We start from the raw sequence: 22,155 nt of genomic DNA on the forward strand, positions 1-22,155 counted from the left end.
TCGACAAAATATTTTAATGTCAACATTTGCTGAATTAGAATCCGTTGAAAATTTTTTAATAACATTTGAAGTTGACTTTATGGGAGAACTAGCTAAGGATTATGGTGGTCCAAGGAGAGAGTGGATACGAGAATGCAATAGAATGATTAAAGAGAGATTATTTGATAGTGGTTTGAGAGAACTCTTTGCTGAGGAATATTACTTTGTAGGTTCGTTAATTGGTATTGCACTCTTTCAAGGAGGGCAGCTACCAACATATTTACCAGACAGCATCATTATTAAGATCACCGAAAATACAGCAGATATTTGTATATCTAATATACAAAAAGGTTTAAACAAGTTTAATTTGATAAGGTTTTTCAAAGAGTTTCCACAATTACTTGAATTATTAAGACCTTCAAAAATACAATTCACAGCAAAAATGCTTTTAAAATTATTGAAGCCAAAATTTTCATCAGAAGGGTCGACAGCTTTAGTTAAAGAAAAAGAGATTTATTCTATGTTTGTGAAATATGTCAGAGAGGTAAGTTTTTTTTAAATGTAAAACAGTGATCACTGTGATGTTTTAGATGTTACATATAATATATTATTTAGGTTGCCAGTGGTAGAAGAGAGTGTGTTTCATTGGCAAATATTCTTTCTTTCGTCACTGGAGCTTCAGAAGAGCCTCTACTTGGGTTTGCATTGCAACCGTCTGTTGAATTTATTCCTACTATTGAAGCTGATGAAAAAGTAAAATATCTATTATATTTAATAAAATAGTAGTATTTAACTGAAAGATTTTGCTCATACTCAAAATAAATATCGGAATAATTTATTTCATTCAAATTTAGTTTGTTATCTGAAACTAAATTATAATTTGAAAGATGTATATTATTAAAATATTATTTTTATAGTCTGTCAAGTCATGTTATCCAGCTACTGGTAATATGTAATCTAGTACAACCTGATTCATGTTAACATCAGGAAGGGCATTTAATTGTAAAAATGTTGCTTTAACTTTTCTATAATGGTTTTTAAGTGTCACTATGAAGTGGTTTGGATGGTTCTTCATAGTTTATGGTTTTTAGATTTCTTCATAATACAAAACTTGCAAAATTAAAAAACGTAAAAAAGGGCAACTTTGGCCCTGCATGTTTCTGCATGACTTTGTTTCACAATATATATTTTGTTTTAAAATGTTTATATTCTCTACCATAACAGTGTTCCCACAGTCCTGCAATGTCCGGGACTAGTATCCTAGAAAGTCCTGGGTTTTTTCTTTTTTTTTTCTCAAAAATCCTGGAAAAGCCCTGGAATTTTTAAAGTGTAGGGGAAGTTTGTGTACCTAGGACCACGTATTTTCAACGTCAAAGTTTAATGCTCCGCACTTGTCTAAAAATTGTAAAACTGATATGATCAAATGTATATACCAATTACTTTCTATTGATATAAGTATATTGACTTAAATAAAAAAGTTCCGCCATATAGAGGGGTTTGAAAAAAATTGGCCGTAGGTACAGTGAGCTTTTTTTTAATTGTATCCAACTTAATTGTAGACCAATTGTGGCCAATATTTAATTGGCCACCAGCTATTGTACCTAGGATAATTTAGGTGCAAAGTGGGACAAAACCACCTCAGTTTACTTTAATTAGTGTGATTTCTATAATAAGCTAAAAACATAAACAAGAATAATTTGCAAGATCTTGAAATTTTTTTAATAAATATGCAAAAATGTGTGTAAAAAAACTCCATACTTGGATTTATGATGTAATTTTTCAAAAAATATTTGAAGGTTATTTTCATAAAAAATTGTTTTTTTAAATAAAAATAATAAAACTAGACATTCTTAAGTGTTGCAAGTTATAATAATATTTTTATTTTTGTTCATTTATAGGATCAGAAGACACATGAAGCATATATGTATATACCAACTGCACATACTTGCTCTAATTGTTTAGTTTTGCCGCGTGGCTCGCTGTTATGCAAGCTTCCAGCTAATAACGACCTTTTTGATGTTTATGACATGGCATTTACTAATAACTTTTTTGGAACAATATGATTTTGCAATATGTTTGATGATATTTTTACATGTTCATATATGAAGTCTTACCAAGTAATTTATAATATTTGAGAGAAACGCTAATCTTTTTTTTTCCAAGTCTCTGGTTTACCCTCTAAAAATGTTAAGAGACCGTCTAGAACGAATGCAAAAATTTAAAAAGTAACCCTATTATGGATAATTTCCATTTAGTAGCAAATGAATATATTGCTTGATTTGAATATAGGCTCAAAACGAATTACATGGAAGTAAAAAAATATAGTACTCTCGAGTCCTTAATAAACAACCCCCCCCCCCATTTCCACTGTGCCGTTTATTCCCACCCCACTTGTATTCTGGACTCGAGAGTATAGATACAAAGGATTCTATTCAGTAGAAACTATTCTGTACACATTAACAAGCAGCTAATACAAAATAAAATAGAACAAGAAGTTAAATTCATCTGAAATTATAAATAAGATTCAAATTTTTCCACCACAAGTGCTAAGGCTTCTATGTAAATGTCGATTGCCATTTCAGTGGATTCTTTAGACATATCTATTGAATTTCTGACGAATGCTTCAATATCAATTCTATTCGGAATACTAACTGAGTTAACAACAACATTGTTTAAATCGTGAGATAAAGGGCCGTCAACATCTACTCCATAGATATTAAAATCATTTATATCATTTTCAGTTTCATCTCTTGACATAGGGTTGTCAATATTTATCATTCCTAAAGTCCATATTTGATTGGGAGTCCAATTTTCTTCTGTAGATAAACGATGGTCGTTGTACATAAGTTTAAACTCTTTCAAGGAAAGATTTATTCTTTCTAAATAAACTATATGCAGTGTGAACATGTGAATTGGATTTTCAATATCTAAAATGCCGTTCTGTTCCATAGCATAAAAAGTGTAATAAAAAGGTAACACGACACATCGAAACACATCTCTCCATAACCTCTCTATTCTTTGATTTCTTGTGGAAGATCCAGCTAAAAAACTCCCTCTGCCATGACCTCTTCTTGCAATCATTTCATCACATATAAGAACATTTTCTACCCCAAAGTCTACTCTTATTCTTGAAGGCGTTGAAAACTCGCTTGTCGCAAAAGATTTAACACCGTTTCTGCTAAATTATTTGTATTGGCTTCCAAAAACATTACTTTTCTTGATTTACCATCAATGCACCCATGTATTACGAATTTCCAACGAATTAGAGAGTGATGTCCATCTATATGCCATAAAGAATTTGGCCATGGTACATAATAAGATCGTCTTCTAACCAATGCTCCCCATCGCAATGCAGTATTCCTATGATCCACTCTGTTTAAACTAGAGCGGATTCTTCTTCTTTGTATATGGTAACCTTTTGATCTAAAATAACCAGATAATAATGGTTCCCCTGTTGCTACACCGTGACGAGATATGTATTCAGCTATAATTCTGTCTATTTCGTGGTCATTGATGTTGCTAAAACGACCTGTTTTGTTTAAATTAAGTTCATTTACTCTGCGATGAACTGTCCAACGTGAAACACCTAAAACCTTCGATGCAACATTCCAAGAAAAACCCAAACACTTAAATTCTTTTAGAACATTTTTTGGAATTTCGAACTTTGGCCTTCCAGGGGTTTTACTATATAGCACATTAATATTGATACTGCAGTATTTTGAAGATTTTTCATGATAATAAAGGGAAAGCATTTTCCGAATCTCCAAAAATATATATAATATACTTTCTATTCTTTCTTTGTTGTTTAAATCACCAATAAACTCTTCATTAAAACTGTTCAATACTGGAATAAGTTGATCGATTAAATCAATATGCTGTAATAATAACGTCAAATAATCACCACAAGTGGTTTTTCCAATAAAAGATTCAACTTCATCTAGAAAATATATTAAATTTTTATATAGATCTGCACCCATGTCTTTTTCAATGATTTCGGTCGCCATTGTTTTTGTTTGTGTTTAATTTTTTTGTTTGTAATTAAGAAATAGAAGGATAATAACTACATTAATTGTAGTTATTATCCTTCTATTTACGCGCGTAAATTGCTTTATCCCAGGAATAATGAATATATTTGAAAAAGATTGAATATATTTGAAAAAGATTGAATATATTTGAAAAAGATTGAATATACTTGAAAAAGATTGAATATATATTTGAAAAAGATTGAACATATTTGAAAAAGATTGAATATATATTTGAAAAAGATTGAATATATTTGAAAAAGATTGAATATATATTTAGAAAATATTGCATATATTTTTCAATTTGAATATTGCTACAATCCGGCAGGCATAGACATTCTAAACATCTCTTAAAAGTTGTATATATATATATATATATATATATATATATTTTTTTTTTTTACATCTTCGCTTTCAACAAGGCTGCAAGCAGCCACTAATTAAAGTTGGAAGTTATTGAAAGAGAAAAGATGAAGATTGTAGAGCAAGATAACGATTGACGGACGACTTAAAAGATTGCAAATTATATGAATCAGGAAAGCAAGATGAAGGAAGCGAATTCCAAAGAGCTGATGTTCGAGGAAAAAAACTAGACGAATAAGCATTTTTGGAGCACTTAGGAACAGTCACAGAAAAAGGATGACACTTAATTGAATGACGAGTAACACGAGAAAGAATTTTAGTAGATGGCACAAGAGACGCTAGCTCTTTAGAGCAGTGCCCATTATAGTATTTGTAAAAAAGAGAAAGAGAAGCAACATTACGACGATGTGATAATGGTTGGAGGTTGGCTGCAAGAGCAGGTCCAACTATGTTAACAATGCGTTTTTGCACCTTGTCTAAAAGAGAAAGGGCATCATTAAAAGATCCGCCCCAGATATGGCAACAGTATTCCATATAAGGCCAGATTAGAGATTTATAGAGATAGAGAATAGAATCCGAAGTAAGAAAGTGACGAGCTCGATAAAGAGATGCAACCTTAGCAGATGCTAATTTTGCAATTGATTTGATATATGTTTTCCAAGAAAGATTGGAAGTAAGAGTTAATCCTAGAAGACGAAGAGTAGGTGACACATCGAGTTAATCACCGTTCATAAATATAGGAAGATCTAAATTATTGCGATAACGATTGGCTGAAAAAAATTGAGTTTTATCTGAATTAAAGTTCACCAGCCACTGTGAGCCCCATGCTGTAGCAGAAGTGAGATTCTTTTCAAGCTCAAATGCCCCCTCCAAGCAATCAGAGGGTGTTGGTTTCTTATCACGACAAGAATAAATGGTATCAGCAAACAATGCCACCTTAGATGTGAGAATATCTGGAAGATCGTTAATATAAATTAAAAAGAGTATAGGGCCAAGGATAGAACCTTGAGGGATCCCTGAAGTTACAGAATAAAAAGAAGAGTGTTGTCCATCGAGGACAACTTTTATGCTACGATTGGAAAGGAAGGATTAAATGATCTTAAAGATGTTGCCGGCTACGCCATAAGAAGAAAGCTTATGGAGAAAACCAGCATGCCAAACTTTATCAAAAGCTTTTGAAATGTCAAGAGCAATAGCCTTAACCTCTCAACCTTTATCTAATGCACGATAAAACCTGTCAGTTATTACTGTTAGCAAATCAGCTGTAGAACGAGAAGATCGAAATCCATATTGATGGTCAGAAAGTAAGTTATTAGATTCAAGATGAGAAATTAAGTGTTTGTAAATTAAAGATTCAAAAACCTTGCTTATGATAGGTAGAAGACTTATGGGACAGTAGTTAGACGATTCAGATCGCTCTCCAGAATTTTTGAAGATAGAGATAACAGATGCCGCTTTCCAGCAGGCTGGAAAGCAAGACTCTGATAAGCACTTGTTGAATAGTTTTGAGAGTATAGACAACAGCTCCGGAGAACACTTCTGCAAGACAATAACAGGTATGTTGTCCAGGCCACAAGCTGTAGAAGAGTCTAGGCAGGAAATCACTTTAGATACAGATGCTGGAGTGATATGAATGTCAAGCAATGGATCAACCTGTTTGTTGGCAATACCAGGTAGAACGCAACTAGTGGAATCAAGAGAAGATATTGATGAAAAGTTTTTAGCAAACAATTCGGCTTTTTCTTTAGGTGAGGTGACAAAGTCTGAACCATGCAAAAGTGGTAGAATTATAGATTTGCCCTTATTATTGATATTATTAAAGATTCTCCAGAAGTCACGAGAGCCTAGTTTTTGAGATGAGATACGAGATTTCATGACCTGAGTATAGCGGGTTTTGGCGTTAGACAAAACCTTTTTACAGTTGTTTCTAGCAGTAATAAACAGACGTCTGTTTCTAGCAGAAATAAACAGACGTCTAGTTTCTAGCAGTAATAAACAGACGTCATATATGTTGCTATGGTGAAACTTTCATGTTTAAATTTTGAGACAACCTGATCCCAACTATAAATTTAAGGTCAGTAATTAATTGCCAACATTAAACTATTTTTGCAATAAAAAGCAAACCATCTGCTAAGCACCCTACAAAAGTAATGTGTCATCAAGAGAGAGGGCACTGGACTTTATTATGCAGTAAAATCATTACAAAGAAGTCATGAAAAATAAGTTGATTTAAAGCTTAGAAAATAGTTTCCATATGGGGAACAATTGATTTTTATTCAAGATAGAGCTCGCTGCCAAACACAACGGTCTGATAATACTTTTTTAGTAGAAAGAAGTATCTCTTTGCTGGATCAGCCAGACAATAGCCAGATATTGAATGTAATTATATACATAACAAAATTATTATCTTCAAATGCAGGAGACAGTCTTGTATTGATAGCTGCACAAAACTGAAGCTCTAATAGCATCTAATAGTGGTTCAAAAAACTAACAACAATTAATTGCATTAACTTAATTTTTTTTCCAGATGTATTAACAAATACATATTTTTCTGTTATTATGATGTTTTGTCAAAAAACAGGTACTGATGAAAATGTGATTATAGATTATATAGGTAGATTATAAAAAAATATACACTGTATCTACTAGGACTAAGGTCAAATGCGTATTTGTATTTGGTTTCATAAACTAGGTCGACTGTTTGTTATGGGGGGAAATCTAAGATATTCATTTTGTCACTGTAACAGATAATCTTTTTCATTTTTAACACTAAATTAATTTAATAACTTGTTTTCAAGTGATACTTTTAAAAAAATATATTCATTCTTCTAGTTAGTATACCATTTTATCAGTATTTATCAGTTGTTCATCAAATAGCTTCTGTAATTTTTCTTCAAATACTTCATATTAAGTTAAAAATAAAGAATAAAATACAATAAAAAATAATTTATTAAATTTTTCTTGTAAAATGCAGTGACAGTATAAGGATGGAGAGCCTATTTTTTTTTTTTAGTAGAAAAAAACTTTTTAGTATTTTTAGTAGAAAAATATCCCAAAAACTACTTTTTAGTAGTTTTTGGGATATAAACAATTTTTTTCAAATTTTGAAACAAGTTAAAAAAGTTCTCAAAAGTTGAACTTTTTCACAACTAAAATTTTTTTTTCATTGCTTTAACTGTTATGTTTTGTACATTAAAAAGCAGCCAGATTAAAAAGAGTTTTTTAAATTTTTTGCTAGCCATTGAATTTGAAATAATCATAATTGGGAATTTAGCATAATTATAATGATCATATTTTTGACACAAGCAAGACAACAAGAATTAGATTTTACAAACGAGTAAAAAAAAAGAGCAATCTTAATAGAGATGGTTTCAATATTCTTTTTATTTTTTATTTTATTTATATTTAGGATATAAATATAATCCTGAGATATTCAATTTTATATTTTATTATACAAAAAAATGTGTATATCTTTAGTCGAGAAAGAAGTTACAGCCTTTTTAAGACTTTTTTGTTGTGATACTTTGCGTTGATAGACAGCTTGGCTTACCTTCATATTGATGTCTATTTTTTAAAATGATTATTAAATAACTTCATTGCTGAAACTCACAATTTCTAATTGTTCACTAAAAGCCAAGAAATGATTTTCGAATAAATGCATAATTTTATATCTCAATGTAATTTTTTATGTTTTGCATTGATGATAAATTGCTTTTTAAAAAAAGAATATTTTTAGCCTTCCAGTCAAATACTAGAAACTTTCAAAAAAGCATTCTCACAAAGTAAGTTTCTTATTAATTGTTAAATCTATGTTTAAAATAACTATGTTAAAGATACTTATGTTTAGTGTTTATGAATTCAATTGGGTAAATCTGCATATCTAATGTAGTAAATGAATATCCATGGAGCTTATGTGAGTTAATTCACATAAGCTCCATTGGATACAAATGTTTTCAAAATATAGGATACTACTTCTTTTACTTTTATTAGTTTAATTTTTTGCTTGAATTTAGTTACTTTTTCAGTTTGTTTGTTTTACTAGTTTGTTAAAAATGTTTTTTTCATCAACCCACAAAAAATAGTTTAAGATACAAATTAATAATTAAAAATTTAATGTATAATTTAAAAATTAATTAATTACAATTGTTTTCAAACCTATAATTAGTAAATAAAGAAATTCCAATAAAAGGAAATAAAGATATATTAACTACATAGTAGCATTTATGTTTTTTATAATATCTTTATTCATATAAATACATTTATTTTGTGTTAAATAAAAATTCAGAACTTTTTATTTTCTGATTTACTATTATTTATCTTTGTATTCTCACTCACCTCTCTTTGTGTTCGTTATAGTTTTTCTTTTTTATTGAGCATTTTTCAATGTTATTAGAAATAAAATTGACCAAGCACTTACTCTTTATTTATCAACTAATTTAGCTGTTATTGGTGATTTTAATGTACATGCAATGTATTCCTTGGTAGTACCAATGACTCAGTCAGTTTTAAAACAACTTTTGACTTTCTTAACATCTTACCCAGATAGTTGACTTGATGACTTATTTTTCAGACTAACCAAACCATACAACTTATTATTTGCCTTGTCTCCATCTAAACTTGTGTCCTATAATTTCTTTTAATTTTTTCTTCAGAAGAACCTTTCTGAGAACAATGCCTTTTTATCACCAGAAAACATTCCACAGCTCTACAAAAGTATACTCCATAAGAATCTTCAATATTTTTCAAACTATTTGATAAATTTTTAAATAAATCTTAATACACTACTTGCTGGAAAATCAGTTGTTCTTTTATTTAAAAACTCTTGAGTTTTTAAAAATAAGACTCATAAGTTCTGATCCATCAACAGCATGTTTCTGGTCTTTACTATTTTTAGTAATTATTATTTTGTCATTGGTCCTTACTATTCTTAGTGAGGTTTTTAAATCTTCAATTAACAAACTTCTATTAGTTCATCTTAAGTCTAACAACTTGTTCTAACAAGCCTCTTGTTTAATTGTTGATTTTTTAACTGTAATAACAAATGATATAGAGATTCAAGATTCATAAGATTTATAGGGATAACACATAAAGATATTGCTATCCATAATAAAAGGTGATAGGTTTATGGATAAATCTACCTGTGATTGCAATGATGATCTTTCCACAGATAGAAGCAATGAGGCAAGTGTTAATGCTCTTGCCATATCATGTTTTTGATAAATCTGACATGTTAACTGTCTACATAATCTCTTTTCGTTTTTGGAAACAGTTTTGAAATTATTGCATTATTACTTTCTAACTACTGTAATAAAGTCGCCTTGGTAACATAATGGTTTACCTTAATGGTAAACATAAATCCTTCATTTTCAGTAACCTTTGAGGTACCAGAGTTCCGTTTATGGTCTCATGTTGTTTCTCACCTTTGTTACTGATTTTTCTGACAATTTCATCTTTAAAATGGCTGATGATACAAAAATATCCTTCAATTTAGAGAAAAAGACTTTTTGATTAAAAAATTGAATTTAAATGCAAACTCTCTAGATGATGATAGCAAAAATAATGATGATGATGATGATTATGATAATGACGAAGATGGTAATACATTATTAATTCCTAATATAAATTAAATTTGCATGACATCCAAATACATAAGCCTCCGAGTGCAACAAGAACCACAGATTAATTTTTTTTCAAAGTATAACACCATTTAATAACAACATTAAAAATAAATTTACTTTAAAAACAAATATACAAACAATAACAAGTATACTTACATGATTGTGAACATATTTGGGAAGCAGAGCTTTTGTGATCATACAATTTAAAACTGGTGTTCTTGGTTCTTCAGACACTGCAATACTTTCTAATTTGTTAAACATATCTGACTCACTAAAATGACAGATGATTTTATGTCAATATACTACCTAATATCATTTACCTATAAGGGATTTTATTGTTCAGCCAATACTTAACAAATCTACCCTTCTTTTACCATCATCCCACAAATTTTTGTAAGTTTATGTTGAATAATACAGTTATGAAGCAAAAAATATATAACATAATACATTAAATAAATGTAACACAAAAAGAAATAATTAAACAAAAAGAAATAACAATAATAATTAAACAAGCAAAAAAGTTTTTTTTGGTATTTTACAGAATGAAAGACACCTTAACACCTCATCCTCTTATATAAATTTCAAACTCATATCAAAAATAGTTTTTTTTTTTTTTATCTAACTTTAAGATTAGCTTAATATTAATTTAATGCAGCATGACTGACTTGAAGTCAGTATATATAACGAGAAGTCAGTATTAACAAACTTAAGGAGTTAGTTTTTGTAGTTGTAATAGTAGTACTAGTAGATGTAATTTTTTTAGTAGTAGCAGTTACTGTCTTTAGTAGTTTTTGATATAACTAATCATCAGTTTTCTTTTGTTACAAGAATTCTGTATTTGAGCATTTTTCAATGGAGAATTTTTTATTGGAAATTTTTCTACAAAAGATTTTGTCCAGGGAAGTTTGAAAATTCTTATCCCCTATCTATTAGCTATTACTACTTTATCAACCACCTACCTTCCACCAAACCATGTTTTATGCACAAGAAGTTCTTTGTTCTCCCAAGATGTTTTCGTAAGGTAAAGAAGTTCTTTTAAGTTTATATAACTTATTGTACCTTGAGAAGTAGGAATGCTATATGATTCAGATAAGCGAAGTCCTTCTTCAGTAAGTAAATAACTTTAATAAAAAAAAACATTCTTTTATTAGCTAGATAAATATTAGCTAGACTTATATCACAAATGGTCACACTCTCATAATGAAAAGTCTAAAATTTAACTTGAAAACCTTTTTATTCCCTTTGTGGTAGCATATAACTTTGCAGCTTTCTCTTCTGCTTGTGCAAGTGAAATGTTGTGATTAAACTGCATAAGTAAACGAACTGCAAACTTTTCTCCAGCTCCATAAATACGTCCGTAGTTAAAAACCTAATTGAAAATATCAAACTATTTCATGTTCTCCAAAAACATCACAATACTTTTTAGTTGTAGAAATAATGACTACCTTAGCTTGGTCTCTACTCATACCAATTGTATCTGCAGTTTTACTGTGCAAGTCAGTACGATCAGATTTTTTACCTTGCAAAGTCATCCAACTCAATGCAGTGCTACCTAATATATTTGCACAAGTTTTAATGTCTAATTGATAAACAAAATCTTATTTTAGTTCATGATAATTTCATAAGTTTCAAAATATCTTAGAAAATAATAAATTATCTGATAAATACAAGCTTTGTCCTGGAAAAACAAGTTTTCATTCCTTACCTATGCCTGTGTTTGTATGGTTACACGAGGAAAAGAACCCTCGCATAAAAACTTTTTCAATTTCATATAAAATAAATTTTATATAAAAATGAAAAAATTTAAAATGCAATATTTATAAAGCACAACTGTTAAGCTTTATATATTGTGTAACTATTTTGGCATTTAATAAAAATTGTTAAATAAAAATTGCCACAACTGGTTTTTTAATTTTAACTTTTTTTAAAAAAAATATTTATTTAAACTTCTTTTTCATTTAATTCAAAACTTTTTTTAATTTAAAAAAAAGCATTTTAAAGTATTTGGTCAAGTTTTTTGCGTTGTCAAAGCTAACTTTTGTGCAACACTAACATCCATTTATCTCAGAGATTCTTTACCTGATCCTAATTGTTAGTTTATAGTCATAAGCAGTCTAGCTATCTACGTGCACTTTTTGTTTAAGAATTTTAAAATTTTTTTTATTAGGACAGATATCTGGCATGTTTGCTGGATTTGTCTCTTTTGATAGCAGCTGCATCTTTTGTATTTACAGCCAATCTGTGATTGTTTAGCACATTGTGATAATGCTAAAACAAAATATTTTAGCACATATTTTGTTTTGTCACAACGCTTAACATCATAAGGTGTCTCAGTTCGGTTATCATTACAAATGAGAAGCGAGTTGCTTAAAGTGAAGTAGCTCTTGTTACCAATAATAAAATCAGAGTATTTATAATTTTCTAATAATGACCTACATTGTGGACAAGCTACAAATCAAAAAGTTAGTTATAAACAACTCACCGAGAACAAGTTAATGTTCTCATGATAAAATTTGTACAAACATAATTTCAAATTTAAATTAACTTTCTTTTTTCTTCCTTTTTTAATTAGATTATAAGTAACCAGACAAAAGGAACATCAATTCTTAAAGATTTAAGAAGCACTAACTGTTAAAAAAATAATGTTTTGATTAAGGGCCAGTGATTAGATTCCAATATTTTTCATTTGACATTCATTATAAAACTTAAAATAATTTGTTTGATTTAACTTTATATATAATTTTGCTAAGTAAATTTTGCTAACTACTATGATTTAAGACTTTGGCAAGTATGGTTACTATGGTAACTTTGGTAAATATGGTTCAAGACTTTGACTATAAATGTTTTAAACTTATTGAACACAAGTTTGTTTAATATATTATTTTGCTATTATAAACTTTAGTAAATGCTATACAAAATTAAATAGTATGGTTGTAGTTAGCTACAGTTTATTTTAACTTGGTCATATTACTGTTTATTTTAACTTAGTTGTATAACAGTTTATTTAAACTTGGTCATATTACAGTTAATTTTAACTTGGTCATATCTACAGCAGTGTAAAACTAAAGCTCAAAAAAGAGAAACACTGTAGAATGGTAACTTCAATCACAATAGGCACCATCAATGTAGTATAGTAATTTCAATCACAACATACACCATCAATGTAGAATGGTAATTTCAACCACACTAAGCATCATCAATGTAGAATGGTAATTTCAACCATACTAGGCATCATCAATGTAGAATGGTAACTATTCAATCACACTAGGCACCATCAGTAGATATGAAATGGTAGCTTCAACCACACTATGCACCGTCAATGTAGAATGGTAACATCAATCACACTAGGCACCATTGGTAGATATAAAATGGTAACTTCAACCACACCAGACACCATTGGTGTCACGATTGGTAGATATGAAATGACTTAAAAGTAATTTAATATTAAAATTATAACTGTATATAATTAAACACACAAAATTAGTGAATTATACTTTATATGTATATATAACTATAAAACTAATGTTTTACATTATTTTTTAGATGTATAGATACTAAATAGATTTTTTAGTATTTTTAATGCACTATATGTAAATATGGTCAATTCAATTTCCACCATTACAGCTTTAAACTATATTTTAAAAAATTACTTTTTATAAAATGTAAAATGACAAAAATGTTTGCAAATTTATTTTAAACTCAGCTTTTTAATTTCAATAGTAGAAATATTTTTTATGGAGGAAAAACAAGGTTCAAAGAAACTTTAAGATCAAATTTTTTGATGAGCAACTTCTTAAATAAAAATCAGGCCATCCATATTCATATATAATTTGCTTAATTTTGGAATTATAAAAATCGTTTATTAATATAAGAAATATAGCTTTCGAAGTTTATTATTACACATTTAATTATTATCAATATTTTATTTAGTTCACTTATGTATGGCGTTCCATCATATTCCCCAAATAAAGACATCTTCAGCTTAATGCCAACTATACATCTTTGATCATCATGTAATAATTGATATTAGAGTGCAACAACATGGTAATGATCAGTGCTTACCTGAGTTAATCATTCTTTTGTAAATTATAACATTATGTAACTATTTTTGTAATGTTATTTTTGTAATTTTACTGGCTTTCAAGTGCTCTACTTCTAATTGTGTAAAACCATGAAAAAAGAATACATTTAACACATATTTTAAGTTTAGTGCTCTACTTCTAATTGTGTAAAGCCATGAAAATAGAATACATTTACCACAAACATTAATTACATGACAACAGCCCAGAAAAATGTCATATTTTAGATAGAGACTAAACAAGGAAATTTCTATATTTTGGTTCATGCAGTCTGTTAAAAAAAAAAAAAAAATGCTTGCATGATAAACAAATAAAGAATAAAAAATTACTTATAAAGGCTCCAAAATTTTTCTTTTTGGAGCCAAGTGCACTGTGAATCCATTTCTCAAAGAAATATCCAAATAAATGGTTGCATTTTTGAAATGCACGAAGTTAGCTAATTTTAACTTTACTAATTAGAATATTTATCCTAATTGAAACAATATGCGGGGTAATACAAAAAATTTACCAAAGAGATTTTTTTAATAATAGATTTATAATTCTTTGATTTTTAATTCTTTAATTCTAATTTTATATTAATGTTTCAGTAAATGAATTTCAAGGATAGTTTTGTTTACAATTATGTGCTTGTGCATGTGTGCTTGTGCGTGTATGTGTACATACAGTAGTGTACAAAAGTAACCAGGCAAGAGCATAACTTGAAATAACTTTTGAATAAAAAGTCCAAGTTCTTTCAAATTTTTGCTGGAATGTTTAAAAATTGATTGCAAATCTCAAAACAATTGATTTTTCATAAAGTCTATGCAATCTAATCTTAAAAGTTCATTTAATTGAAATATCCGTGTACAAAAGTATCTGGACAAAAAAAAAATTGTTAAATTAGATTTTTTTTTTTCAATAATTTTTTAAATTGCTATAATTTAATGTAAATTGCTTTAATACTTCGTCTGGAAGCCCATTGGTTACTGCTTGACAACGACAAGACATTGTATCCACTAGCTTCATAATCACATTAATGTCAATTTTTCCCTCTTCTTGTTTTAGAACTTTAAATAAATCACGTGTACTTGTTGGTTTTTGAACTGAACTTTGTCGATCAAGGTTTTCCCATAGATGTTTAATAGGATTAAAGTCAGGACTTCGTGAAGGTTATTCCATTATTTGAATTTTTTTGATCTTGAAAAAGTCTTTCACAAGAGTTGAAGTGTGTTTTGGGTCATTGTCCTGCTAAAATATCCTTCCTTAGAGATTTTGTTTTTAGCATGTGATAGCATGATATCCTTAATGATATCTTTTTACATATTTTTGTTCATTTTGACATCAATTGAATTGATAAGACAGATACAATACCTATTGACATTACCCCAGACCATATTGTTTCCACCTCAGTTCTTAACTGTTGTTAGCTGGTATTTAGGATCATTTTTATAGCCTTTTGGTTGACAAACATATCTAATATCATTAGATCAAAATAACAAAGTTACATTCATCACTAAAAAGTATTTTCAACAACTGTTCTCTTTCCTAATTCAAATGTTCATTAGCTAATCTTAAGCGCGCTTTTCAATTCTCTATGTAAATAAAAGGTTTCCTTGCAGGGCTTCCAAATAGATTTGCAGACCTCAAATGATGCTTGGTTGTGTCAACACTACATTTTACATTATAAAAATCTTTCATTTCAGCATTTAACAAGACAGCATTTATGCGTGGACCATTTTTCATGCCTCGAGAATAAAAAATGATCCATGCATAATCACAAAATCCTGACTCTAACCCTTTTGAACATTTATGGCAATACCTTGATTGACAAAGTTCAGATCGAAAACCAACAAGTAACTTGATTTATTTAAAATTCTGAAACAAGGAGAAAAATGGACATTAATGTGATTATGAAGTTGGTGGACTCAATGATTTGAAGTTGTTAGGCAGTAAACAATGCTAAGGGCTTCCCTACAAAGTATTAAAGCAATTTACTTTAAATAATAGCATTTTCAATTTAAAAAATGTTTAAAAAAAAATCTAATTCATGTATATTTTTTCTGTCCAGATACTTTAGCACACGCAAATTTCAATTAAGTGTACTTTTAAGATTAGATTGCTTAGACTTTGTAAAAAATCATTTGTTTTTAGATTTGTAATTAATTTTTTGAAATTCCAGTGAAAATTTAAAGGAAACTGGATTTTTCATTCAAAAGTTATCTCAAGTTATGCACTTGTCCGATTACTTTTGCACGCTACAGTATATAAATAACAGCTTGGCTGATAAGTCCTGGGAATAAGTAAGAAAAAAACATTTTTGTAGTTGCCTTCGAGGGTGATAAACCAAAAATAGCAATTTTCCAACTTTTTGATACCATTGTAGAACAATTTACTATTTGTACCATTTGTAGAACAATTTGTTTTAAACCTCAAAATAGGCCTCTGTTTCAGCAATCACTTCTTTATCGGCCTTAAATTTCTCCCCACTGAGCATTCTTTTGAGATCTGCAAACAGAAAATAATTGCTGGGGGCTAAATATGGAGGATACAGTGGATGGAGAAGCAACTCTAGCCCAATTCATGCAATTTTGCCATAGTTTTCATCAACTTGTGACATGGTGCATTGTCTTAATGAAACAACACTTTTTTCTTCTTCAAATGAGGCTGTTTTTCTGCTATTTCTTCGCTCAAATGCTTTAACAAGGTAGTGTAATAGTTACTGTTGATGGTCTGCCTCTTTTGGAGATAGCCAATTAAAATTTTTCAACATGTATCCCAAAATACGGATGCCATAACCTTACCAGCCAACTGTTGTATCTTTCCACACTTTGGATTGGGTACATTGCTTGCAGTCTACTCAGCATTTCATCCATTGTCATATACCGACACAAAAATTTGTCTCTATTACGGTTGAACAGATTCAAACACTGCTCAGAATCATCAACTCGTTGTTGTTTGTGATTGATTGTGAGCTTGTCCCAGAAAGTGAAACTATAGGTGTGTGTGTGTGTATATATATATATATATATATATATATATATATATATATATATATATATATATATATATATTATATATATATATATATATATATATATATATATATATATATATATATATATATACAGGGCTAGAAATAGTGGCCGGACATCAGACATTTTCAGGCACTTGTCCAGTAAAAAACAACATCTATCAGTCATTTTGTCCAAATTTATATTTTGATTGTATTTATTTTATGATCATTTTAGTTGTTTCAAAATTATTAATAAATTCAGTATATAAACTTTTTTTGAGCTTTTTATTTTTTATACAAAAAAATTTGAACACACAATGATGTTAATAGAATATGTCAATTTTTTATGAGCTCATTTTTTTCAATTCATTTTTTAAAAGACACTTACCGGTTTGTTTTAATATCATTAAAGCGTTGCAATTAATTATTAATTTAAATTTATATTTCAGTATTTGTTTTATTTTTTGTCTGATGGTTTTTATAAACTTCAACTATTTTAGTTTTTGAAACCCCTTTTAAATTTATTTTATATAAAAACTTACATGTAAATTTTTTTAATGCTTATAGAAACCAGTTCTTTTTATTACACAATTAAATAAAGTATAAAATTATTTCTAATGATTGTGACAACAAACCTATTTTATTTAAATTATCAAAGAATACTATACATAATCTCATTTATATAAATAATTATTTATATATGCATTTTTTGATAAATCTTTTCAAACTTTTTATATGATTACTTTTATTAACACTTTTAATAGCAAAAAACTTTAGCGCCAAAGCAAATGATAAGTAACTCAAATTTAATAAAGTATTAAGTAAACATAATTATTTATATATCTATAATAATTTATAATAATTTACAAAACATTTTGCATAGTATAGTATTTTTTAAAAAACATAATATAAATACATTTTCCATTTTAAATTTTAGTTATTTGAGCTTAGATTTTTTCTTTTTCTTCAAGATTTTCTTTTTTTAGATAAGTTATCTTTTAAATTTTCAGCGCAATTTTGAAATGCCTTAAGTTGTTAAGTTGTCAAAACAAACTGCTGTGGTCAAGTTGAAAAAAACAAAATGATTTAAGCATGGTCAGAAATGGTGTTCGATCCCATTTCTTTAGGTTTTATTGGACATGTCTGCTAAATTGGAGTATTTATCGGACAAATTTTCTGGAACAAAAAAGTTTGTTATTTTGAGCCCTATATATATATATATATATATATATATATATATATATATATATATATATTATATATATATATATATATATATATATATATATATATATATATATATATATATATATATATATATATATATATATATATATATATATATATATATATAAACAAATACAAACCATGCATATTTGAAAACATGGCATCGCCTAATATGCTAGCAATCCAAAGTTCCTGACTGTCAACATCTGCTCCAACTAAAACATATCCTGGTGGAGTTCTAATTAAAGATTTCAATTCAGAACCAATTCTATTGAACTAAAATAAAATTAAAACATAAAACATTTATATTTCAACACAAACACACAATATTGGGAAAAAAAATTTGTACAAAACATTTTTTATAAAAAATTCTCAGAATCATTATAACTTTAACATAATATTCAAACAAACAAAATGATTTAAGATTTGAACTTTCAAATATTCAAATTTAGGCAGCCTTTAAAAAGTTGATTGGGCCTGAGTAGGTTAGGTTGATGGTTTAAGAAGGCTACTTGTTTTTAAATAAGAGTTTGTAACAAGCTCTCTAAATCTTGATTCCTTAACACAAAACTCAAAAGGCTGACTTTTCTTGTCATACCATTGGGTTACTTGCAGTCAACCATGTTGCTTCAACAGATCTTCTTGTTACTGTTCCAGCAGTAACTACTTGAGGAAGGATTACTCCTCTAATGACAAGAAAATTAAGATAATAAATAACTACTGAGTAATCATTTTAAAAGAGAACATTTTTAATAAATAATTTATTTTTTTAATCAGTTTAATTCTAAAAAATGTTCAAAAAATTTAAAACATTCACTGTCCATCATCAAAAAATTAAAAACATTTACCGTCCATCATCAAACCATACAGTTTTCTGTGACCTATGTAAACAAAAAATGATGTAAACAAAAATATGTAAAAAAAGCATTTACATTGTAAAGACAATTTTTTAATTTAAGTATTTTCATTCTTAAAGGGATCCCAAACCTCCAAGACATGTTGTGTTCATATTAAAGAGAATGATAAAAAAAATGTTCAGGCTGAATTTTTTGATTAAAACAAAAGAATAAATGCAAACCAAGAAAAACTTTTAGGATAAAACTAACGTGTTTTATTCCTAAAAGTAAAAGCCCAAACATTTTTTTTTTATCATTCTCTTTAATATGAACACAGCATGTCTCGGAGGTTTAGGATCCCTTCAAACCTGAAAAACCTTAAAACATCTTTAAAAATGTTTGCAGAAAAAAAGAAAAAAATAATTAAAAAATAATTTAAACTATTATTATTAAATAACTTTCATAAAAATTCAGTAGAAGAGTAATAGGAATTTGAGGAGTTAAATAAAAAATAAATAAATAGTAAATATAATTTATAAATAGAAAATAGTTTTAATAGTAAAGAAAGGAATGCAATAGTGAAGAAATTATAGGATTATAGGATATAGTTTCTCACCAATTGGAAATTTCTCACTAATTGAATTCCCTCTCTTTCTCCTATTTCTTTTTTTTTCAACATTACAGAAACAGTTTAATTTACTCAGTACATAAAAAATTTTTTTATATAGAACAAATAATTCTTAAAGATTCTAACTTTAATATAATATTATTATTTTAAAAATTTGTTAAAGTTCATTTTTCTTTTAAATTACTTTGTCTATAGCAAAAACCGAGCACATACATTATTCTTTTTCGCCCATTCCTCCAAAATGACAATAACATGTTAAGTTCAATGGGTTCTTTTGCATTATAATCACTACTTGTTGCTAATGTACCATCTTCTATTTTATTAAGAAAATCTTTAGCTAAAGGGTTCCCAACATTATAATCATTACCATTCTAAATGCATTAATGTATTGTAAACGTAGATTTAAAAAAAATAAAAATAAAATAAAGATAAATAAATAAAAAACTACAACTAAATATAAAGCCTAAAAAGTTTTGTAATCACTTAAAGTAAATATCAATAACTTTTTCACTTAAATACCACAGGTATTTAAATTAAAAAATGAAGCTCATGAATAAATGAGACCCTTAAGTTTTTTTACAAAAAATATTTTGCAAATATTGTGTGTGTGTGTGTTGAAATGTAAACCTTTTGTTATATTTTAACTTTACTTTAGTTCAATGTAATTGGTTGAATGAATCTTGAATTAGAACTCCACCAAGATTCAAAAGCTGAACTGAAATCCACCAGGATGTTTTAGTCTTAATTTTATTAATTAATTTATTATTAATTTAGTCTTAATTTTATTCAAAATCAATCTTTCTGTTGGTTTTAGTTCCAGATATTATTTAATTAAAATTATGATTCAGCAAATATTTAAATAACTATACTGATATTAAATATTAATTAAATATTTATTATATATATTTATAATATTAAACATTTAGATATAACTTTACATATACACAGCAAAACTGTAAATTCATTGTGCGTAGTTTAAAACATTTCTTAAAACAAGAAATATATCTATTATTTTAACATAATATTTTTCAATAAGAAATGCAATTTTGCTGTGTACTTGTTGTGCCATAACATAGATAAAAAGTTCCCAAGCTTAAGTAGGTATAAGTTATAACAAAAAAGGTTCCCAGGCTTGTATAAGTTCTTTGATTGAAACTCTGCAGAAGCAGAGGCATCAAAAACAGCTGGAAAAATTTTTCAAAAAAGGCTTTTGAAATAAAAAGAAGTCAAACACCAGATTTTTTCCTAAAAAGCTATAAATGTATTTGTCTTAGACTTTTCTAACGGTAATTTCATTTTTGCTTAGATTTGGTTTTTACCCTATTCTGGAAAACTTTATGGTTCATCAACATTTTTGAACACTTTCTAGCAAAATCACTTTTCTAGTTTAACATCTTCTGTTTTTAATTCTTTTGAACTTTGATAACTACAAATGTTTCCTATCATATTAAACTATTTTAATTATTTTTTTTTTTAATCAAAACAAATGGTAGGAAAATCTCCTCATAAAATGTCTAAAACTATACAATCTGAATTTAAAATAGTGAGGCCAATTAACACTATCATTATGCATTATATGCAAAAAACAAACTAAAAAACCTGCAACCCCCCCTTCCTCCTCTTTTACTTAAAACTCGAAAAATTTTGAAAATTAAATTTTGCAAAATTTTTCTGACCTCTGGGACCAACAATAAAAAGAATTTTAGGAATTTTTCATTTTCTCCGATATTTAATATTTAAAATCTTATATCATGATATTATGAATATACTTTTTATGATAAAAAATGTTAGAGTCTTGGAAAAAGATTCAAAAATTTTTTATTAAAAATTTTTTTAATCTATTGTTAATTTATTATATAAAACACATTTAGGGTGTGTTATGAGATTTATTGCTATTTTATAAATATTTATTCACACACAAACTAACACACACACACACACAAACACACACAAAAACACACACACACACACACAAAAACACACACAAACACACACAAAAACACAATAATACAGTTTATGTACCGTAATAGTGAATGCATTTATTACTAGAATTACTTTTTTTATTATTTTTTTTTTAAAATAACATAGATGAACATAGAAAGAACAGAAAAAAATAACATAGATGAAAATAGAAAGAAAAAGATGTTACAGTAAAAAATATGATTTATTAAATTGTATAGGATCCTTGAGCTTTTAGAACAGCCTCTGTTATTTGCAGCAATCAGGAACAATTTTTCTGTTATTTTATGACACGACACTTGCATTACGGCTTCTCTCAGATCAGCTAAAGTAGATCTGTTTAAAAACTTCTGTTTTTTATTTTATCCATCTGTTTTAAATAAATTGGATGATTGCCTAATAACAGGGGAAGAAGATTATTCACATTTTCTTGGAACTTGACAATTGTTTTC

General features: G+C 27.9%; 2 protein-coding genes across 2 annotated transcripts in view; one reads left to right on the top strand and one right to left on the bottom strand.

Annotated features, from left to right (window-relative positions):
- Positions 1-22,155, bottom strand: part of LOC100211228 (DNA polymerase subunit gamma-1) — an 80,017-nt gene that overhangs the window by 26,488 nt on the left and 31,374 nt on the right. Inside the window, exons 9-16 of the mRNA XM_065816693.1 lie at positions 19,958-20,115; positions 19,129-19,161; positions 18,879-18,966; positions 18,421-18,556; positions 11,428-11,534; positions 11,212-11,351; positions 10,942-11,103; positions 10,139-10,253 (exon numbers count right to left, since the gene is read on the bottom strand). Coding sequence (XP_065672765.1) covers positions 10,139-10,253; positions 10,942-11,103; positions 11,212-11,351; positions 11,428-11,534; positions 18,421-18,556; positions 18,879-18,966; positions 19,129-19,161; positions 19,958-20,115 — 939 coding nt within the window. The remainder of the gene's footprint in view (positions 1-10,138; positions 10,254-10,941; positions 11,104-11,211; positions 11,352-11,427; positions 11,535-18,420; positions 18,557-18,878; positions 18,967-19,128; positions 19,162-19,957; positions 20,116-22,155) is intronic.
- LOC136090304 (uncharacterized) lies at positions 44-2,092 on the top strand. Its single transcript, XM_065816694.1, has 3 exons — positions 44-523; positions 595-732; positions 1,878-2,092. The coding sequence occupies exons 1-3, from the start codon at positions 80-82 to the stop codon at positions 2,040-2,042; spliced, it is 747 nt and encodes a 248-aa protein (XP_065672766.1). The 5' UTR covers positions 44-79; the 3' UTR covers positions 2,043-2,092.

The sequence above is a fragment of the Hydra vulgaris genome, chromosome 13 (genome assembly GCF_038396675.1).
Source record: "Hydra vulgaris chromosome 13, alternate assembly HydraT2T_AEP".
In the NCBI taxonomy this organism is placed as follows: Eukaryota; Metazoa; Cnidaria; class Hydrozoa; order Anthoathecata; family Hydridae; genus Hydra; species Hydra vulgaris.